Raw genomic sequence first — 17,782 nt, forward strand, 5'->3', positions numbered from 1 at the left:
TGTTGCTAAAGTAAGAGGTGAACCAATCGTGAGCTACTCTCCGTATTCCGTAATGGTCCAACTTCTGGAGCAGTATTTTATGATCAACACAATTAAACACCTTAGTTAAATCAAAAAATATGCCTAGTGTTTGAAACCTTTTCTTTAACCCATCTTAGATGACTTCTAAAGCCGAACTGTACATTTGATAGCAAATCGTGCAGTATAAAATGATCAATTATCCTTACGTATTCCGCCTTTCAAATAACTTTAGCAAACAATGATAGCATAGAAATAGGTCTAAAATCGTCTACATTATTCCTTTCTCCATTTTTATAAAGCGGCTTTACTACTGAGTACTTTAATGATTCAGGAAATTGACCATGCCTAAAGGAAAAATTTACAAATATGGCTAAATACAGGGCTAAATGTGCAGCATATTCTGCTATGCCCTCCATCATATCCATGAGAATCCTTAGTCTTCAGTGATTTAATTATTGAGTCACAGAGGAGTATTTCAGAGGTCAATCTCGGAAAGGCATTTGGCAAGGAAGTTATATGATTCCCTGTAGAAACTAATTATGTATTTAATTCAGCAACAATGCTCAGAAAATTATTGTTAAATACTGTACATATATCTGATTTATCAGTTACAGAAATATTTTTACTATGAACTGACTTTATATCTAGTAATGAAGAATGAATAAAAATAATATCTATAGCTGTGCTACTGTTCCCCTGCACCCTACTTTACAAAAACACAGTCTGCCTCAGATCATGCACAATCATATACAAAATTTATATTGAAACCACCACATACAACTAATTTCCAGTACTTCCTACAAAGTCAATAAAGAACCATCTCTAGCTTGAGCAAAATTCTCTGAAGTCAGAGTTAGAGGACCTGTAAACAAGAACAATTAGAAGTTTAGTTTCACTAAATTGAACTGACTCTGCACAACAGTCAAATACCTGTTCAGTGCAGTGCCGTGATATGTCTATGGACGCAAATGTAATACTGTTTTTTACGTACATAGCCACTTCCCCACCATGCAGGGAAATCCTTGAAAAACAGCCAGCTAATCTGTATCCTGCCATATTCTAACATGTATTTCCTTCTCCTTAAAGTACATAAGTGCACTGAGGTTGATGCTTGTTTGCCATTTACAAATTTTACTGGCTCTGAGCACTATGGGACTTAACATCTGTGGTCATCAGTCCCCTAGAACTTAGAACTACTTAAACCTAACTAACCTAAGGACATCACATACATCCATACCCGAGGCAGGATTCGAACCTGTGACCGTAGCGGTCACACGGTTCCAGACTGAAGTGCACAGAACCGCACAGCCACACCGGCCGGCTACAAATTTTACTGTGAGCAGTTTAAAATGGAATGCAAACTGTTGTAAATTTAATGTGGACTGCTGAATATGTTTCTTCCCAATCCTCAGTAAACTGAAATATAACTACACAATTAATAACCTTGCATTTGATGGCAATATGAGAGCTGTTACATAAAAACAAGATAGGACAGTATAGAAACTTCTATTGGGTTTAATGAGTGGATCAGCTGATTCAGGGGTGTGAGACCTACAAAAACTAATCCAAATTAACGGATAGCAGGGGAAGTACAGTGTCTTGCGAGATGAGTCATAAATATACGAAATTACTCTTGCACCTAACTCAAACCTAATGTGTACCTTACAGCTGTTAAAACATGAGCGCAGTTGTTACAATATCTACAATAAAAATGAAGACCAGCAACATTTTTGCTTTGCGCCTCGTATTGAAAAGAAGATTAACATCTGCATCACTCATACAAACTGCAAGTAATTTTCGTGCAGCAGGTTCACAACAGCCTTCAGGGCATTAATTAGAACCAGGCACAAACACAGTGGGCAGAAGCCTAAGTCACACAAACCTGGCTATCGAAACAGCGTGGTTGGCCACTAGGTGGGGTATCTCTGCCAGCAGCTTAGGGTCCTTCCTCAGCTCCTCGATCCATCCCTGTGAGCACACCACTTGATGAGCGTGCCTCGCAAAGTAATCGATGGCTGCACTATGGAGCAGCGGACATGAGTGCCGCCGGGCGAGCACGCAGTACAGTGGCGTGTTCTCCACACGTAAGTTCTCAATCAGATGTTGCTCGCACTTCTCCTTCAGCACTGGCAGCTCGAATCTGTCAGCAAGTGCCAGCAGCTGGGGTGCCACACTCTGCAGCTGTGGCACCTCATCCGTGTACATGAAGGTCAGTAGTTGCCGTACCACATCCACGGGCATGTCGCGGATCGAGACCATCCGCTTCATCCGCCGGAGTAACGCACCGAACACTGGGCTACGAGCCACCAGTATCGAGCTGTGGGCAGCCAGGTGGCCATCCGCAGCCACCACCAAGACGTCAGCACCCAGTCCTGACTCCAACAAAGATCTCAGGTTGTTTGGTAGGCTTCCCTGTGGCTGTTGCATATTAAGCAAGGCTGCTGACCTGAAATTGCCAAAACACAACTTTAAAATTCTTTACTAGTTACTCTTAAAGCTCAGTGCCATGTATTAATCTTCTGCCACAACAGAGTATGAAATGTAAAAACAGCATAAATTATTTTGAGGAGAATATAAAGTTCACAGAATTTCTCACTTCAAGATCCCAAACATTTTTTTTTTTTTTTTTTTTTTTAACGTGTTGTGTCTTCAAGTTTTCAGTCAAGTTGCTGATACAATTTTTGTACCCAATTGGCTTCTTCAAGTGTTGTGACCTGTGTTGTTATGCATACTCACTGCTTAGACCCAAATTAGTTTGAAGTATTATTGGTGTCTCACTGCTATTTCAATCAGAGTTCAAAGATCTGTAAAATGCCAAGGGAATGTGCATTTCACAGAATAACAATGATGACTCCAACATACAAATGAGCATCAAAGAGAGCAAGGGCCAGTATGAGTTGCACTCAGTTATAGATGGCAGCTGAAAGCACTATTAATCAAGCACACCAAGAAAACCTGAAAATTCAAGTTTCTTTTCTTTGCAAATCATGACCTGTGTAGTTGCTGAATGTACACTTGTGTGAAGAGTGAATGGAGAAAGAGGTGTATTGTTTATATCATCAGTAAAAAAAAAAAACACACATTCAAAACTGGAAGGTCCTTGTTCTTCATCTTTTACTTTCATCACCTATCAAAGTGGAAGGATGGGCTCTATTTAAAATCCACCCACTGTACAGCTTAATGTCAAAACAAGCATGTGAATGGTCAGCATGTTCCCTTTTTCAACATACCAAGTATTATGTATGTAAACTGATTTACACTATACAACACAGCAACGGATTATGAGTCACAACCCCTAGAACATGCAAATAGCTAATGAACTCCACAAATCATTCATTCAGGAATCAATAACACCTTTTTTTCCATAGATGCTATACAAGACACAGAGAAAATAATAAAGCAATTCAATAAAATGAACCTTTCCTGATACTCATTAATCATTTTTGTCAGTGATAAACAGCAGCCAAAATTGCAAATACATATACTGACCATTACTATGTCATAAAATGTGTGACAAATCAGTGCATAGTATGACATAATCTAAAAAATATTGGAAGAGTAAATCACATTGGTGAATCACACTTTGTTTCTAGCTGTTATTAACAGTCACATTAATGTCTGTCTGCTGAATGAAATCTTCACTGTGTACTATAGTGGAACTATCTGACACACAAAAACTGTGAGCTGGCCTATGACTGAAAACTGGTCGTCTGTCTTTTGTGGGGACCATTCTTGCTAACTGAACCATTCACGATGGACCCAAGATGAGAGGATCAGTGTTGAACCTCTGTCTGCTACCCGCAACAGACAAACCCAAGTCATCAGAAACAGAGTACTTCAACAGCCTCTAAGCAGTGCCACTTGATGAGCTTAGAAGGCATCCAACACAGTTGCCTTAGGTGTGTCACTTGGGCTTGCCCATTGGTTGAGAGGGGGGTTGGGTTTAAATAACTGGTTGTTTACATGTGCTTCTGTCTGATCTCTTCTAGTACTGAGAGCTAGATATACTTACTGTCTAGACTGTTTGGATTTCTCTTTGAATTTTCTATGTTTTGGTGTTGAAAACTTCATGCAGTGGGCTTGGTTTCATATGGTATGCTAGCAGAAAGGAAAGCCCTGGTTTAGATGGCCTCCTTGTGTGGAGCCCTGCAGGTGTGTTTCTTTAATTTTAACAGTCAGGATGTCTCAAATGGGAAGACTCTATTTAAAAAAAGACAAAGACAAAGCCAAATTCTGTCACGCACAAAGTTTCGTGATGCCTGTATGTCAAACATACATCACTTACTTGGTGTGGAACACTCCTCTGACCTGTTAATTTGGAGCTCTCACTCCCTGAATCAGCTGAACCACTCATAAAACCCAATAGCAGTTTCTGTACTTTCCTTTCTTGTTTGTATGTAACTGCTATATATTCTACAACTCTCCACATTACTTACGTAACGGACTACTGAAGTCTTTCCATTTTTGTCGAGTACAACCAGATAAGAATATCACCTCTCCGGTATTAAGTCTCATCATCCAAGCCCATGCAATCACTATTACACAAACACAAGACATATGTTTCCCACAATGTCATAATGTGTCCTGGCCTCAATAGAAGTGTCAACTTATAGCAGTTCAAAGCAGATCACCAAACAAAGGCAAGAGGAATGGAAGCAGCAACATTGTTTGTCCACAAGCATTACAGGTTTCACAAAATTGTGCCTTGGTGCAACTCTATCCCAAACAAAAAGGTGTCAGAATAATCAAAATTTATTGCAATTCATCGTGACACGATGGTACAACAACCTCATATTGTGATTAATATTGAAAACAGTCCTCAGTTGCACAATGTTCTTTATTGTTTAAGAAATGATGCATTTCACCTGGGTAGGGCATCATGAGGTTATCTCTTGTGATGTGGATCACCAATCATCACTCATAATTAGTAAAGCATTACTGTGTATACATCGTGTGAGTGTGGATTGGCCCATGGCACTTTGATTAGGGGTCAGGCTTACAGTTTATGAGCGTGGTCTTATTCTATGCTGCTACGACTGATGACAGACATCGTGCAAGATAACCTGATGATGACTTACCCAGGTGAAAAGCGTTACATTTGAACTAATAAAGAACATTGTGCAACCTATGGCTGTTTTTAATATTAACCAGAATGGTTATTTCCTTTCCATACTACAGTCTTCCTGCACATTACATTTTGTTCTCTCTTGCTTTGTTTCCTGAGCCAGCATATTCCACTGCTGCCCACCAGATAACACACACAGTTCTCAATAAAGTACACATTTGTCTATCATTCTGATCTTTCCAATCCACTGCTCTCTTTAGTGTGATATTACAGTCCCTTTACACCCATCACTCTTCAGACAGTTCATATGATATATACCGATATACACCTTCATGCAACATTCCATACATGCAGTTTCCTCCTGATGGATGAACAATAAACTTTATAACAAAACTCGTTTCCTATGTTCACTAAACTTTCATTCTTCATTAATTACACAGTGCACAAACTCTCCTAAACAACATACAGCTGGAGTGAAATGTTTAAAAATATCAGTTAGTCTTTGTACAAAAACTAATAACTTCAATTACAAAAATATCGAAGAGTACATGTGACACTAGCAGTGTCAATGCTGTTTTGTTATCCGAGCCACAATTCCAAAGGGGCATATGAGGCACTAATGAACAGCAACTGTCAAGTTTCGAAATTGGATCAGTAGATTGGAAGAGTCCATGGAAAACTGTTCAACAGGGGAGAGTAACAGAAAATAAGAAAGAATAGTGTTTAATATATATCAGTGATGAGTTCAATAATTATTTTTATCACCACAATTGCTATGTTCATTTGACTATGCACAAAAAATATAGTAAGTTTACACAAATGGTACCATAATCTGACAAAATAAAAATACACAGTAATAAGAAAAACCACGTGGCGCTCTGGTGTGAAGCACCATGTCTTTGGACCCGATGATCTGTGACTTGACTTTGTCTATCTCTCTGCGTGCTATGTTCATACAGCCATATTGTATTCACCTCGCTCAGTGTGTAAACAAATGTTCATTTGGCTGCAAAAGTATGTTATTACCGATCTACAAATCGTAATACCCACAGTGTTGACTCCAACATCGTTGTTGTGTGTTCGGGAATGATTTTGTGCTTCTTATTATCATTAACGGACTTCGTGCGCCAGTCCACATTGTCTTCAGAACAATGGATCTACTAGTATCGATTTGTGCCAGTGCCTCGCACACCTAATTAACTGTGCTTGCATTTTTTCTAGTGTTCCTAGTGTACATTTGGTTAAAAGTCATGCCGGCGGCAATTTAACTGTAACCGGCCCAACATATACACCGTCAAATGCTACTAAACAGCAACGGCTGCTACATGGACAGTGCAGGTCACTTAGTGACATTATGAACAATAACCGAGTGAAGGACATTGTGTTTCACCCCTCAGCTAACCAGTCGCCTTCAGTTTGGCCTGATGTGCCAATGACATTCAAGAACTGCAATTCGAATGTCCATGCACACGGGGTTGCACATACTTATATGCCCGACATCATTGCACCCCCTCCCCGCATGCCGTCTCGGTGACTCCGATCACTGCAACCATGCCGGTTTCCACGACCACCGCTAGCAGCTGCCCACCCACGCAGACCTCGAGCAACGCATCGTCCACCACTACTGCACTTCCAGCGTCAGGGGCTTCCTACACTGCTCACGCACATCTTCGCCTCCCAGTGCTGCATCAACATGTGTTACCCGGCATGTGTCCTAAGCTGCCTGTGTTGCAAAAGGACAACCCTAAGACTTGGTTTGCATTGGGGGATTATCTACTGGCTATCCACGGGATTTCAGATGACGACACATGCTTTGTCTGCATGGTGAGTCACCTCCACGTTCATCCAGACCTCATCAGTGATCTGCTCCTCTCACAGCCCACCTCACCCAAGTATTTATCGGCGAAAAAATTGCTCATTGAACGCCTTTCTCGGCCACCAGCAGAGGCTATCCACCACATCATCCATGACTAGCACCTCGACAACCGCACACCTTCGCAGCTCTGGCAGCACCTTCATGCATTAATTGATGATCAAACACTACCAGACGCCACAATTTGGACTATGTGTATGGTCAAACTGCCATCAGACCTACAACTGCACCTGCCATCTCACGTCGCCAACCCTATGCATGGCCAATCGGGCATACACAATCATATGTCACCAACACCGACTGTCACAGACAACATCACCTTCACTTGGCACACCTGCACCTTCGGCTCTGCGCCCTGCCAGTAGGGGCCAGGGCACGCACCTCAGCGGCCTACAAGAGGTACTGCCTGCGGCCTCCCTACAGCAGCCAACCTCACCCAAACAGCAGCCCGAGCAGTCTTGGGCCCACTCCGCACCGCCTTGCCTCTGAGCTTACCTGCTATGCTGCCTGTGTTGGGAACTTCGCTCAGAACTTGTGCATACCCAAACGATTCCAGCGGGCACATTTAAGCACCACTTCCTACCACAATCGTCCATGGCACCTACCTTCTGATGCCGCACCACTTGCTCCAGCAGCGTGACACCTCCATGTCACGGACTTTCTCATCAACACCAGCACTGACGTCAGTGTTACCCCCAGCCAAGCAAGTGGGCAACATGCTTTCTCCTGCTAACCTTGTTTTGATTGACTCAAATCTCTCTGCTATCGCGGTCCTCAGCTCTATAAAGATGTCGCTTCGCCTATCACCGGTCGCGACTTTTCCTTGGACCTTCCACATCGCCGATGTGGATGAACCTGTGATCAGGTTGGACTCTCGACACCATTACGAACTTTCGCCTGACCTGCGGGCCGCAACGCTCCACAACACATCTGATTCTACCATTCTCTGTTCAAACGAGTTTGGCACAACTCCAATATCTACCTCCTTGGCTATGCTTTCCGCATTTTCATCTCTGCTCGAAGGTATTTCTGCAAGTCTCTCTGATTTATCAGACGTCCGCACACAGATCGATGGGCTCCACACACATAACAAGGAGTTTCGTTCCCACATTACTGCTGCCTCTGTCGAATTGGCTCACGCATGAAGTACTGTACACAGCCTGTCTGCAGAGTCGCTTCTTTTGGAACTGTCATCTGCTTCTGCTGTGTCTTCACTCTGCATCACTCGTATGTCAAGCTTCCCTCCCCCTGCTGCCAGTTCCATGCCATTGCAGTTGAATCTGCAGGACGCTCATGTTCTCGCCTCCGTGGGATCCCTCACATTGCACGGCTGCCAAGCCACACCTTCTGTTGTTGTCTGTCGCCGCAGCCCCGCCCACGTCACTCCGGCCCAGCAAGGATGCACATGTTCCCACTTTGCAGGATCCTTCGCATTGCGTGTGGCTGCCACACCACGCCCTCAGTTGTCATCTTCCAGCGATGCACCGCCCATGCCATTCCAGCCCGGCAAGGTCAGTGACATAGCTTTGCCCCACTGTGCTCCCCACTGCTGGGGGGGGGGGGGGGGGGGGGCAGGGGCTCCTTGGCGCCTCTGGCGTGAAGCACCATTTCCTTGGACCTGATGATCTTTGACTTTACTTTTGTCTATCTCTCTGCATGCTATGTTTGTACAGCCATATTGTATTCGTCTTGTTCAGTGTGTAAATAAATGTTCATTTGACTGCAAAAGTGTGTTATTAGCGATCTATGACTCATAATATCTACAACCACATAACATAAACAATAAACACAAGCAATAAAGACAGCATCCAATGAATGCTAGGTAATAACAGAAGTACTAGTACGAAAAACCAAAAAACAAATTTACAGATAACACGTGTCAAAACTTTTAAAAGTACTCTTTTTGGTGTGATCTAGTCAGTAAATGAACTAAAATCTATTCAGTAGCTCAGTGATCATACTAGCACTGAAACTTAAAGGCGAAATACTAATTTCCCTAATTTGTAAACCAATTAACTTAATAGGGCAGTACTTCGGTTCCTCCTTTCAGTTTATGACCATCTCAAGAAATGACAGAAACTGAGAAAAGAAAAACTACCATTGACTAGGTGCACAGGAAGCACTTTAAAAGTTCTGAAAGCTAACAGAAAATTTTATAGTTGTTCACGAATTGAACTACTACTTTCACCTATATTCCAGTTGCTCTAAGTACTGCTGACTGACATTAAAGAACTGCTATTTTGAACTCCAGAAATGAGTAAAATAAATTTTTGATGCTGTCCCATGTTAACCCCCTCCCCCCTCACAGTGAGTATACCTAAGACAGGACGCAACAAATCTCAATTTTGTTGTTCAGTCTTTTAATGTTTCGAGTAAACAAAATGTTCCAAATAAATAACAATATTCGCAATATTTGGGACACAATAATGTACGAGGGCAGTTCAATAAGTAATGCAACACATTTTTTTTCTGAAACAGGGGTTGTTTTATTCAGCATTGAAATACACCAGGTTATTCCCCAATCTTTTAGCTACACAACACTATTTTTCAACGTAATCTCCATTCAATGCTACGGCCTTACGCCACCTTGAAATGAGGGCCTATATGCCTGCACGGTACCATTCCACTGGTCGATGTCGGAGCCAACGTCGTACTGCATCAATAACTTCTTCATCATCCGCGTAGTGCCTCCCACGGATTGCGTCCTTCATTGGGCCAAACATATGGAAATCCGACGGTGCGAGATCGGGGCTGTAGGGTGCATGTGGAAGAACAGTCCACTGAAGTTTTGTGAGCTCCTCTCGGGTGCGAAGACTTGTGTGAGGTCTTGCGTTGTCATGAAGAAGGAGAAGTTCGTTCAGATTTTTGTGCCTACGAACATGCTGAAGTCGTTTCTTCAATTTCTGAAGAGTAGACCAATACACTTCAGAGTTGATCGCTTGACCATGGGGAAGGACGTCGAACAGAATAACCCCTTCAGCGTCCCAGAAGACTGTAACCATGACTTTACCGGCTGAGGGTATGGCTTTAAACTTTTTCTTGGTAGGGGAGTGGGTGTGGCGCCACTCCATTGATTGCCGTTTTGTTTCAGGTTCGAAGTGATGAACCCATGTTTCATCGCCTGTAACAATCTTTGACAAGAAATTGTCACCCTCAGCCACATGACGAGCAAGCAATTCCGCACAGATGGTTCTCCTTTGCTCTTTAAGGCGTTCGGTTAGACAACGAGGGACCCAGCGGGAACAAACCTTTGAATATCCCAACTGGTGAACAATTGTGACAGCACTACCAACAGAGATGTCAAGTTGAGCACTGAGTTGTTTGATGGTGATCCGTCGATCATCTCGAACGAGTGTGTTCGCACGCTTCGCCATTGCAGGAGTCACAGCTGTGCACGGCCGGCCCGCACGCGGGAGATCAGACAGTCTTGCTTCACCTTGCGGCGATGATGACACACGCTTTGCCCAACGACTCACCGTGCTTTTGTCCACTGCCAGATCACCGTAGACATTCTGCAAGCGCCTATGAATATCTGAGATGCCCTGGTTTTCCGCCAAAAGAAACTCGATCACTGCCCGTTGTTTGCAACGCACATCCGTTACAAACGCCATTTTAACAGCTCTGTACAGCACTGCCACCGGTCGGAAGTCAATGAAACTATACGAGACGAAGCGGGAATGTTTGAAAATATTCCACAAGAAATTTCCGGTTTTTTCAACCAAAATTGGCCGAGAAAAAAAATGTGTTGCATTACTTATTGAACTGCCCTCGTATTTTACTGAGTGTTTTGATGGTAATTTTATTAAAATATTTTAAAATAACATCTGGGTCATTCCATGTCAAATCAACCAATTTGAGAAAATGTTCCAGCTGATAGTCTCAGATTTGGCTGAACACTCATGTACAAACTTTAAGTTCCCCAGCCAATTAGTTCCAGAATTATGGCTTGTGAAAGAAGGTGGCGTGACCCGGAAATTGCAACCCGCATCTGGCAATCTATCTTCAGACCCAACTTCAGGTCTTAATAACTTTGGACCTATTCCACACAGTCCAGTGAAATTTTTACAACCCTGTAACATCCACTTAGAGAACACACTCTATGAATCAAAACACCAACAACATATTTCTGAGAGAAAATAAAAAATTCCAAAATGTGATTAAAAAATGTAATATGTTAAAAGGTAAATATTGTAGGTGCCCTCTATGCCAAATGTAATTCACTCAAAAAGGGTATAAATTTTTTATGGTAAGCTTAATGTGGCCTAAACACACACAGAACTTATCTTGCCCATATCACTCACACAAACAGAGTTACATGCACACGAAAATACAAAAATTTGAAAAATTACCTGAAAAACAAGGATTTTCTAAGTGTGGTAGCACAAAAGGGACAAGTAATATCCAAGCCAAATTTCAAACACTGCATAAGTAGGACATAATATAATATATGGAAAAATTTCAACTTGTTATTGAAAGGCATTTTTACACAATAAAAGTTGACAGATGTATTTGGTTACGTTTCTTTTAACACGATTTAGAAAGTAATAGTAATGATGCAGACAGCTTGTTTCAGATAAAGCTGCAGCAATTGTTGGGAACCAATAGGCAACCAAGTTAAACAATGGTAGTTTTCAGGGACAGAATGAGTCATTCTTAGGCAGTAACAACAAAGGAAACAAGCAACAATTACAGGTTATTCATGTTTTTAAGATTCTAGTTCAGACTGGTCAGTACTGTTGTGGAAAAGTCAGTATGGAGGCAGAAGAGTGTACTAGTGGTGCTTTTGTTCACACAAGTTGCAGTATTGGTAGAGCACAAGCATCTGAATGTCATAAAACAACATATGGAACAAAATGTGGCATTTGCTTTGTACTGTATGATCTGGATGAATCAGACCAAGATTTGTTGCTACGGAGATCCGAGATACGCCCTGTGGGCACAAGAAGTACAGTTCTAGGAAACTTTAGTGTTTGTTATCATCATATGAAAGTGTTTCTGGATAAGTATTCTTTCCTACAAAGAAGTTGTTTTGATCCATTTCGGATTCATAAGAAGACAGTAAAGTGTAGCCACAGAGAAACTGATGTAAAATCAGTATTGAAAGTGAATCAGTGAATGGGACTTTACATGAAACCAGGACAAAAGTTATGTTCCAGGTGTGTTACACTGCTAAAAAATGAAGAATATTCTGATAATTTACATGCCAGTGACGAAGAGTATCAGCCACCTACAACCACAGCAGGTGAGCAATTAAATACTTCAGTGACTGCTCTTGGTTTGTGTCCCATGAAGACACACAAAGTTGGGAAAAGAGACAGGCCCAGCTATGGTAGAAGAAAGCTACAAGAAACTCAAATGGAATTAAAACACAAAATAACTGACACACTAATGATGGAATAGGAAGAACTATCTGCTCCAAAGGAACAAAAATCATGCCAGAAATGCTCTGATTTGGACAAAATTGTGCATGATTTGAAAGAAAAACGTGCCATATCCACACGCCAGAAAAAAGTAGCTATTCTTACCCTTGACTACAGCCAAATAATGCCTGGAAAAAAAGACTATGTAACAGTGAAAATGGGAAATGTACGTGTACAGATGCAAAAAAGACTGTTGCTATGCAACATATCAGAACTATATGTAGAATTCAAGGAAAAGTATCTCAATATCAAAGTAGGTTTATTACCTTTTTTCAATATTCAGCCAAAATGGGTTGTGCCTGTAAGTGAAAGGGGCACACACAATGTTTGTGTATGTGAGACCCATCAAAATGCTAAGCTGATGTTTGCTGCTATAAAGGGTTCTGGTCTGGATTACAAAGGTGCAATGAAGCTGCTAGTGTGTGACATCAGTTCCTACCAGTGCGTGATACACAGTTGTGAAAAGTGTCCTGGTAAGGCAAAACTTGCAGAACACATGAATAACAAACTGTATGGTGAACTCCTTGTGGATGACGACGAACTTGTTTCTTATAAACAATGGACACACATGGATCGCACAAGTCTTGAAGCAAAGCAAAGTACAGTGGAAGATTTTGTTGAAATGTGTTGTCAAAAAATGAACAAACTGATCACACACAGCTTGACAGCAACAGCACAATCGGCTTATCTTCAGTTTTGTAAGGATGATTTGAAACAAGATGAAATTATAGTAATACTAGACTTTTCTGAAAATTATGTATTTCTAGTTCAAGATGTCATCCAAGGATATCATTGGGACAACAGTCAAGCAACTCTCCAGCAATTGTGATTTACTATAGAGGTGAATCAGGTGATGTGTCTGTCATGAACCTGTGCGTTTTTAGTGACTGTTTAATTCATGATGCCATTGCAGTTCATGCCCACATTCGCACTGTCATGGCATATGCGAAAAACAAGCTGCCTCACATACATTTTCCAAAATACTTCAGTGATGGGGCAGCTAGTCAGTACAAAAACTGTAAAAATCTCAAAAATTTATACATGCATTACCTGGATTTTCAGATTCATGCAGAATGAAATTTTTTCGCAACAAGTTCATGGTTAAAATGTATGTGATGGTATTGGTGCTACCATTAAGTGCATGGCATCACGAGCTAGTCTGCAGCACACTACAGAAGGTCACATTCTAACACCTCTTCAGTTATTTATCTGGGTAAAGAAAAATATCTCTGGCATGCAATCATTCTATGTTTCGAAAGATGAGGTGAAATCAGTCGAAGAGTTGCTAAAAAGCAGACTAGAACACATTAAAACTGTTGCAGGCACAAGGAGCCATCATCACTTCTCTCCAGCGGACTCTGACAATGTGCAGATGAGCAGACTGTCCGGTTATAACTATAGGTTCATGCACAACATGTGTCTTCACAGTGTGTCTGACTCAGGATTCAGAAGCAAAAGCAGCAACATACAACCAGGTTGCTGTTTATGATGACAAATGGTACTTACTATGTGTTGCAGAGTGCTGTGAAGCAGAAGGTGATGTATTTGTGAACTTCATAGCACCAGCAGGACCAGCAAGATCATTTCATTGGCCACATTTGGCAGACAGGTGTCGGATTCCTTATGAACATATTCTTATGGCAGTTCCAGTTCCTACCACAGTGTCAGGAAGACAGTACAATTTGCCACTCAATGTACAGAGTACAGTAGCTGAATTGTGGGAGAACTTTTGTTCGAAGCACAATCAACTGGTTTTTAGCAGTTAAGGTGCAGTAAACATTAATTATAGGTTGTGTTAATCTGTCTATATGTTGTTGCTTAGTGATTAAACAGTTGTGGGAGAGGATAAGAAGAGGCAGAATAGTTTACGATATGTTTTTACAAAATTGTGTTGTGGAACAATGACCACATCACCAAATACATATCTGTCAACTTCCACTGTACGCAAATGTCTTGCAATAACATGCTGAAATTTTGAGATATATATCATTATGGTCTACTTATGCAGTGTGTGAAATTTGACTTGGATACCACTTGTCCCTTTTGTGCTACCACACTTTGAAAATGCATGTTTTTGAGGTAATTTTTCGAATTTTTGTATTTTCGTGTGCATGTAACTCTGTTTTTGTGACTAATATGGGCATGATGAGTTATGTGTGTGTTTAGGCCACATTAAGCTTAACACAAAAAAATTATTCCCTTTTTGAGTAAATTATATTTGGCATACAGGGCATCTACAATATGTACCTTTTAACGTATTAAATCTTTTTAATCAAATTTTGAAATTTTTTATTTTCCCTCAGAAATATGTTGCTGGTGTTTGGATTCAAGGAGTGTGTTCCCTAAATGGATGTTACTGAGTTGTAAAAATTTCACTGGACTGTGTGGAATAGTTCCTAAGTTATTAAGACCTGAAGTTGGGTCTGATGCGGGTTGCAATTTCCGGGTCACGACACCTTCTTTCACAAGTCATAATTCTGGAACTAATTTGCAGGGGAAACTAATACTTTGTACACGGGTGTTCCACACATGGTAGAATTACTGTACTGAATTTCAGTCAAATCTGAGGCTATGAGCTGGAGCCCGTGGTTGAACTGATATGGAATGACCCATCCGTATGCCACATGTAGAATTAGGTTTGAAGGAGGCCACATTTTGCCGCTGCTTGGTTTTCCACAAAACAATGTTCCTCTGTAGAGCTCAGAGCAGGTCGGCCATAATTGCCATCTTTGTTAGTATTTTCTGGAGCTCTATATCTTTCTACAGTTTTCCAAAGTTGCTTATTTCTAACCTTCAAGTGCAAGTGCAATTAGTATTTTCTGGAGCTCCATATCTTTCTACAGTTTTTCAAAGTTGCTTATTTCTAACTGTCAAGTGCAATTTTACCCCCGAAAAATCATGGTATTTCTTTGGTCCCTGATCTTTTTCATGTCTCCTTCTCATATTTCGATGCTCATCCCGAAGTATCACCTATGGCGAGCACCATGCTTGACAAGCACGCTTGCGCAAGAAAGCTTGCCCAAGTTTGCTCGAGAGTGTGAAGCATAAATCTGTGCACGATTCAGGACAGTGCAAGCACATTGATGCTTGATCCGATTTCGATTACACATGCTTGTGCAACCTTTCAAGCGTGTGTATGCTTGACCGTGTGTACTGGGAATAGAGAGGCTTGTGCGAGCACGTGTCAGTGATCTGGTTTGATTGAATTTTTATTAGATCTTGTTAAATTACATTCTGTACAAACGCTGTACTGCATTGTAGATCAACTCAAAGAATACAGTATTACATGGAGAAAAAAGAGAAGAAAAGCAACAATACTATGAGGCAGTTTCCATAGTGTGTGTACAACGAATAGTTAATATGGAAATAATATTTTCGTTTCTTTAGCCACTCTTTGCTTCACATTCACGTTTTAGCTTTTGTAGTTTTCCTAACACAAGCAGAAAAGGTTGCCAAGGCAAGAGCATCCTCGTCTGAATGACATTTTTTGATAAAATAATGAGTGTACAAGCTTGCGCATGTATCCCTAGAAGCTAAGTGCGTAGCCGCCTTCGAGTTGGGCGGGATAGTACTGCAGTGCTACATTTCCATTTTATACAGTTTCTTCCGTTCAGGATCATCTAAATATGGGATGGAGACATGCAAACGAACATGAAGCAAGGAAATACCACGATTTTTCAAAGGAAAAGTTGCACTTGACGGTAGGAAATAAGTAACTTCGGAAAGCTGTAAAAAGGTAATACTAACAAGGGAACCTCCCCATCGCACCCCCCTCAGATTTAGTTATAAGTTGGCACAGTGGATAGGCCTTGAAAAACTGAACACAGATCAATTGAGAAAACAGGAAGAAGTTGTGTAGAACTGTGAAAAAATAAGCAAAATATACAGACTGAGTAGTTCAAGCGAAGATAAGCAACAATATGGACAATAGGAATGCAGGAGCGCCGTGGTCTCGTGGTAATGTGAGCAGCTGCGGAACGAAAGGTCCTAGGTTCAAATCTTTCATCGAGTGCAAATTTTAATTTTTTATTTTCCGTTTATGTGACAAACTCTTATGTTTTCATCACTTTTTTGGGAGTGATTATCACATCCACAAGAAAACCTAAATCGGGCAAGGTAGAAGAATCCTTTTACCCATTCGCCAAGTATACAAGTTAGGTGGGTCGACAACATATTCCTGTCATGTGACGCACATGCCGTCACCAGTGTCGTATAGAATATATCAGATGTGTTTTCCTGTGGAGGAATCGATTGACCTATGACCTTACGATCAAATGTTTTCTGTTCCCATTGGAGAGGCACGTCTTTTCGTCTACTAATCGCACGGTTTTGCAGTGCGGTCGCAAAACACAGACACTAAACTTATTACAGTGAACAGAGATGTCAACGAACGAACGGACAGATAATAACTATGCAAAAATAAAGAAAGTAAAATTTTCAGTCGAGGGAAGACTTGAACGGATCTGTCGTACAGCAGCTGCTCACGCTACCACGGGACCACGGCGCTTCTAAGCACACTTTTTCCATGATGTTGCTTATGTGGCCCATGGACTACTCAGTTTGTATATTTTGCTTATTTTTTCACAGTTCCACACAACTTCTTCCTGTTTTCTCAATTGATCTGTGTTCAGTTTATCAAGGCCTATCCACTGTGCCAACTTATAACTAAATCTGAGGGGGGTGCGATGGGGAGGTTCCCTTGTAAGTGGCCTTATTGAACTTGACTGTAGCTATATATCACAAATGAGTTTAGAATAGGATATGGACACTAAACTTCTAACTCTAATAATGCACTAGTGAGAATTATGATTACCTATTTCACGTACTTTATGCAAAAACACTGACCTTTAAATACTGTTGAATTAATACTTCGCAGTTACCACAATCGAAATATGTAGCAAACACTATTTTCGTTTACAAAACACTTTAATAAAATCAGAGATACAACGACGTTTTCGAACTCCTTTTCCCAGAGTTGCCAATATTGACTTGGGCCCGGGATTAGAAAATCTTGGTGCCGATCGGTTGCACTCGGCTGGCTTCGTGTCTGCAACTCGTGGCGCTTGTTGGCGGCAGACGGTGAAAGCACATATCGATTACATTCGCCCTTAGGACAAGGAGCTGATTGATTTAGTCCGCGCAAAATTTAAAATTGTTTGTAAACTACCTTGACCGCTTTTGCTGTTTTGGGATCTACAGTTGACGGTAATGAAAGAATTTACAAAACAAATTCCTCCAAAATATATCCCACAACTCCTAAAAATATAGGTAACTTCTCCCGAAACTGCGAGTAATTTTTCACAGTTAAAGTGTTACAATTCTTATTATCTTAAATGCCTAACACTACACGTTTCTGACTGCAGGGAACTATGCAGGCAGATTGGTCAGAATCCAGTGTTTATT

At 41.2% G+C, this 17,782-nt stretch overlaps 1 protein-coding gene across 1 annotated transcript in view; it reads right to left on the reverse strand.

Moving 5' to 3' along the window:
• The window catches only part of LOC124595773 (speckle-type POZ protein B-like), a 68,234-nt gene extending 50,821 nt beyond the window's left edge, over positions 1-17,413 (reverse strand). The window contains exons 1-2 of the mRNA XM_047134659.1: positions 17,225-17,413; positions 1,904-2,467 (exon numbers count right to left, since the gene is read on the reverse strand). Coding sequence (XP_046990615.1) covers positions 1,904-2,448 — 545 coding nt within the window. The 5' untranslated portion in view covers positions 2,449-2,467; positions 17,225-17,413. The remainder of the gene's footprint in view (positions 1-1,903; positions 2,468-17,224) is intronic.
• Positions 17,414-17,782: the final 369 nt, after the last annotated feature.

This window comes from Schistocerca americana, chromosome 2, assembly GCF_021461395.2.
Source record: "Schistocerca americana isolate TAMUIC-IGC-003095 chromosome 2, iqSchAmer2.1, whole genome shotgun sequence".
NCBI classification, from domain to species: domain Eukaryota; kingdom Metazoa; phylum Arthropoda; class Insecta; order Orthoptera; family Acrididae; genus Schistocerca; species Schistocerca americana.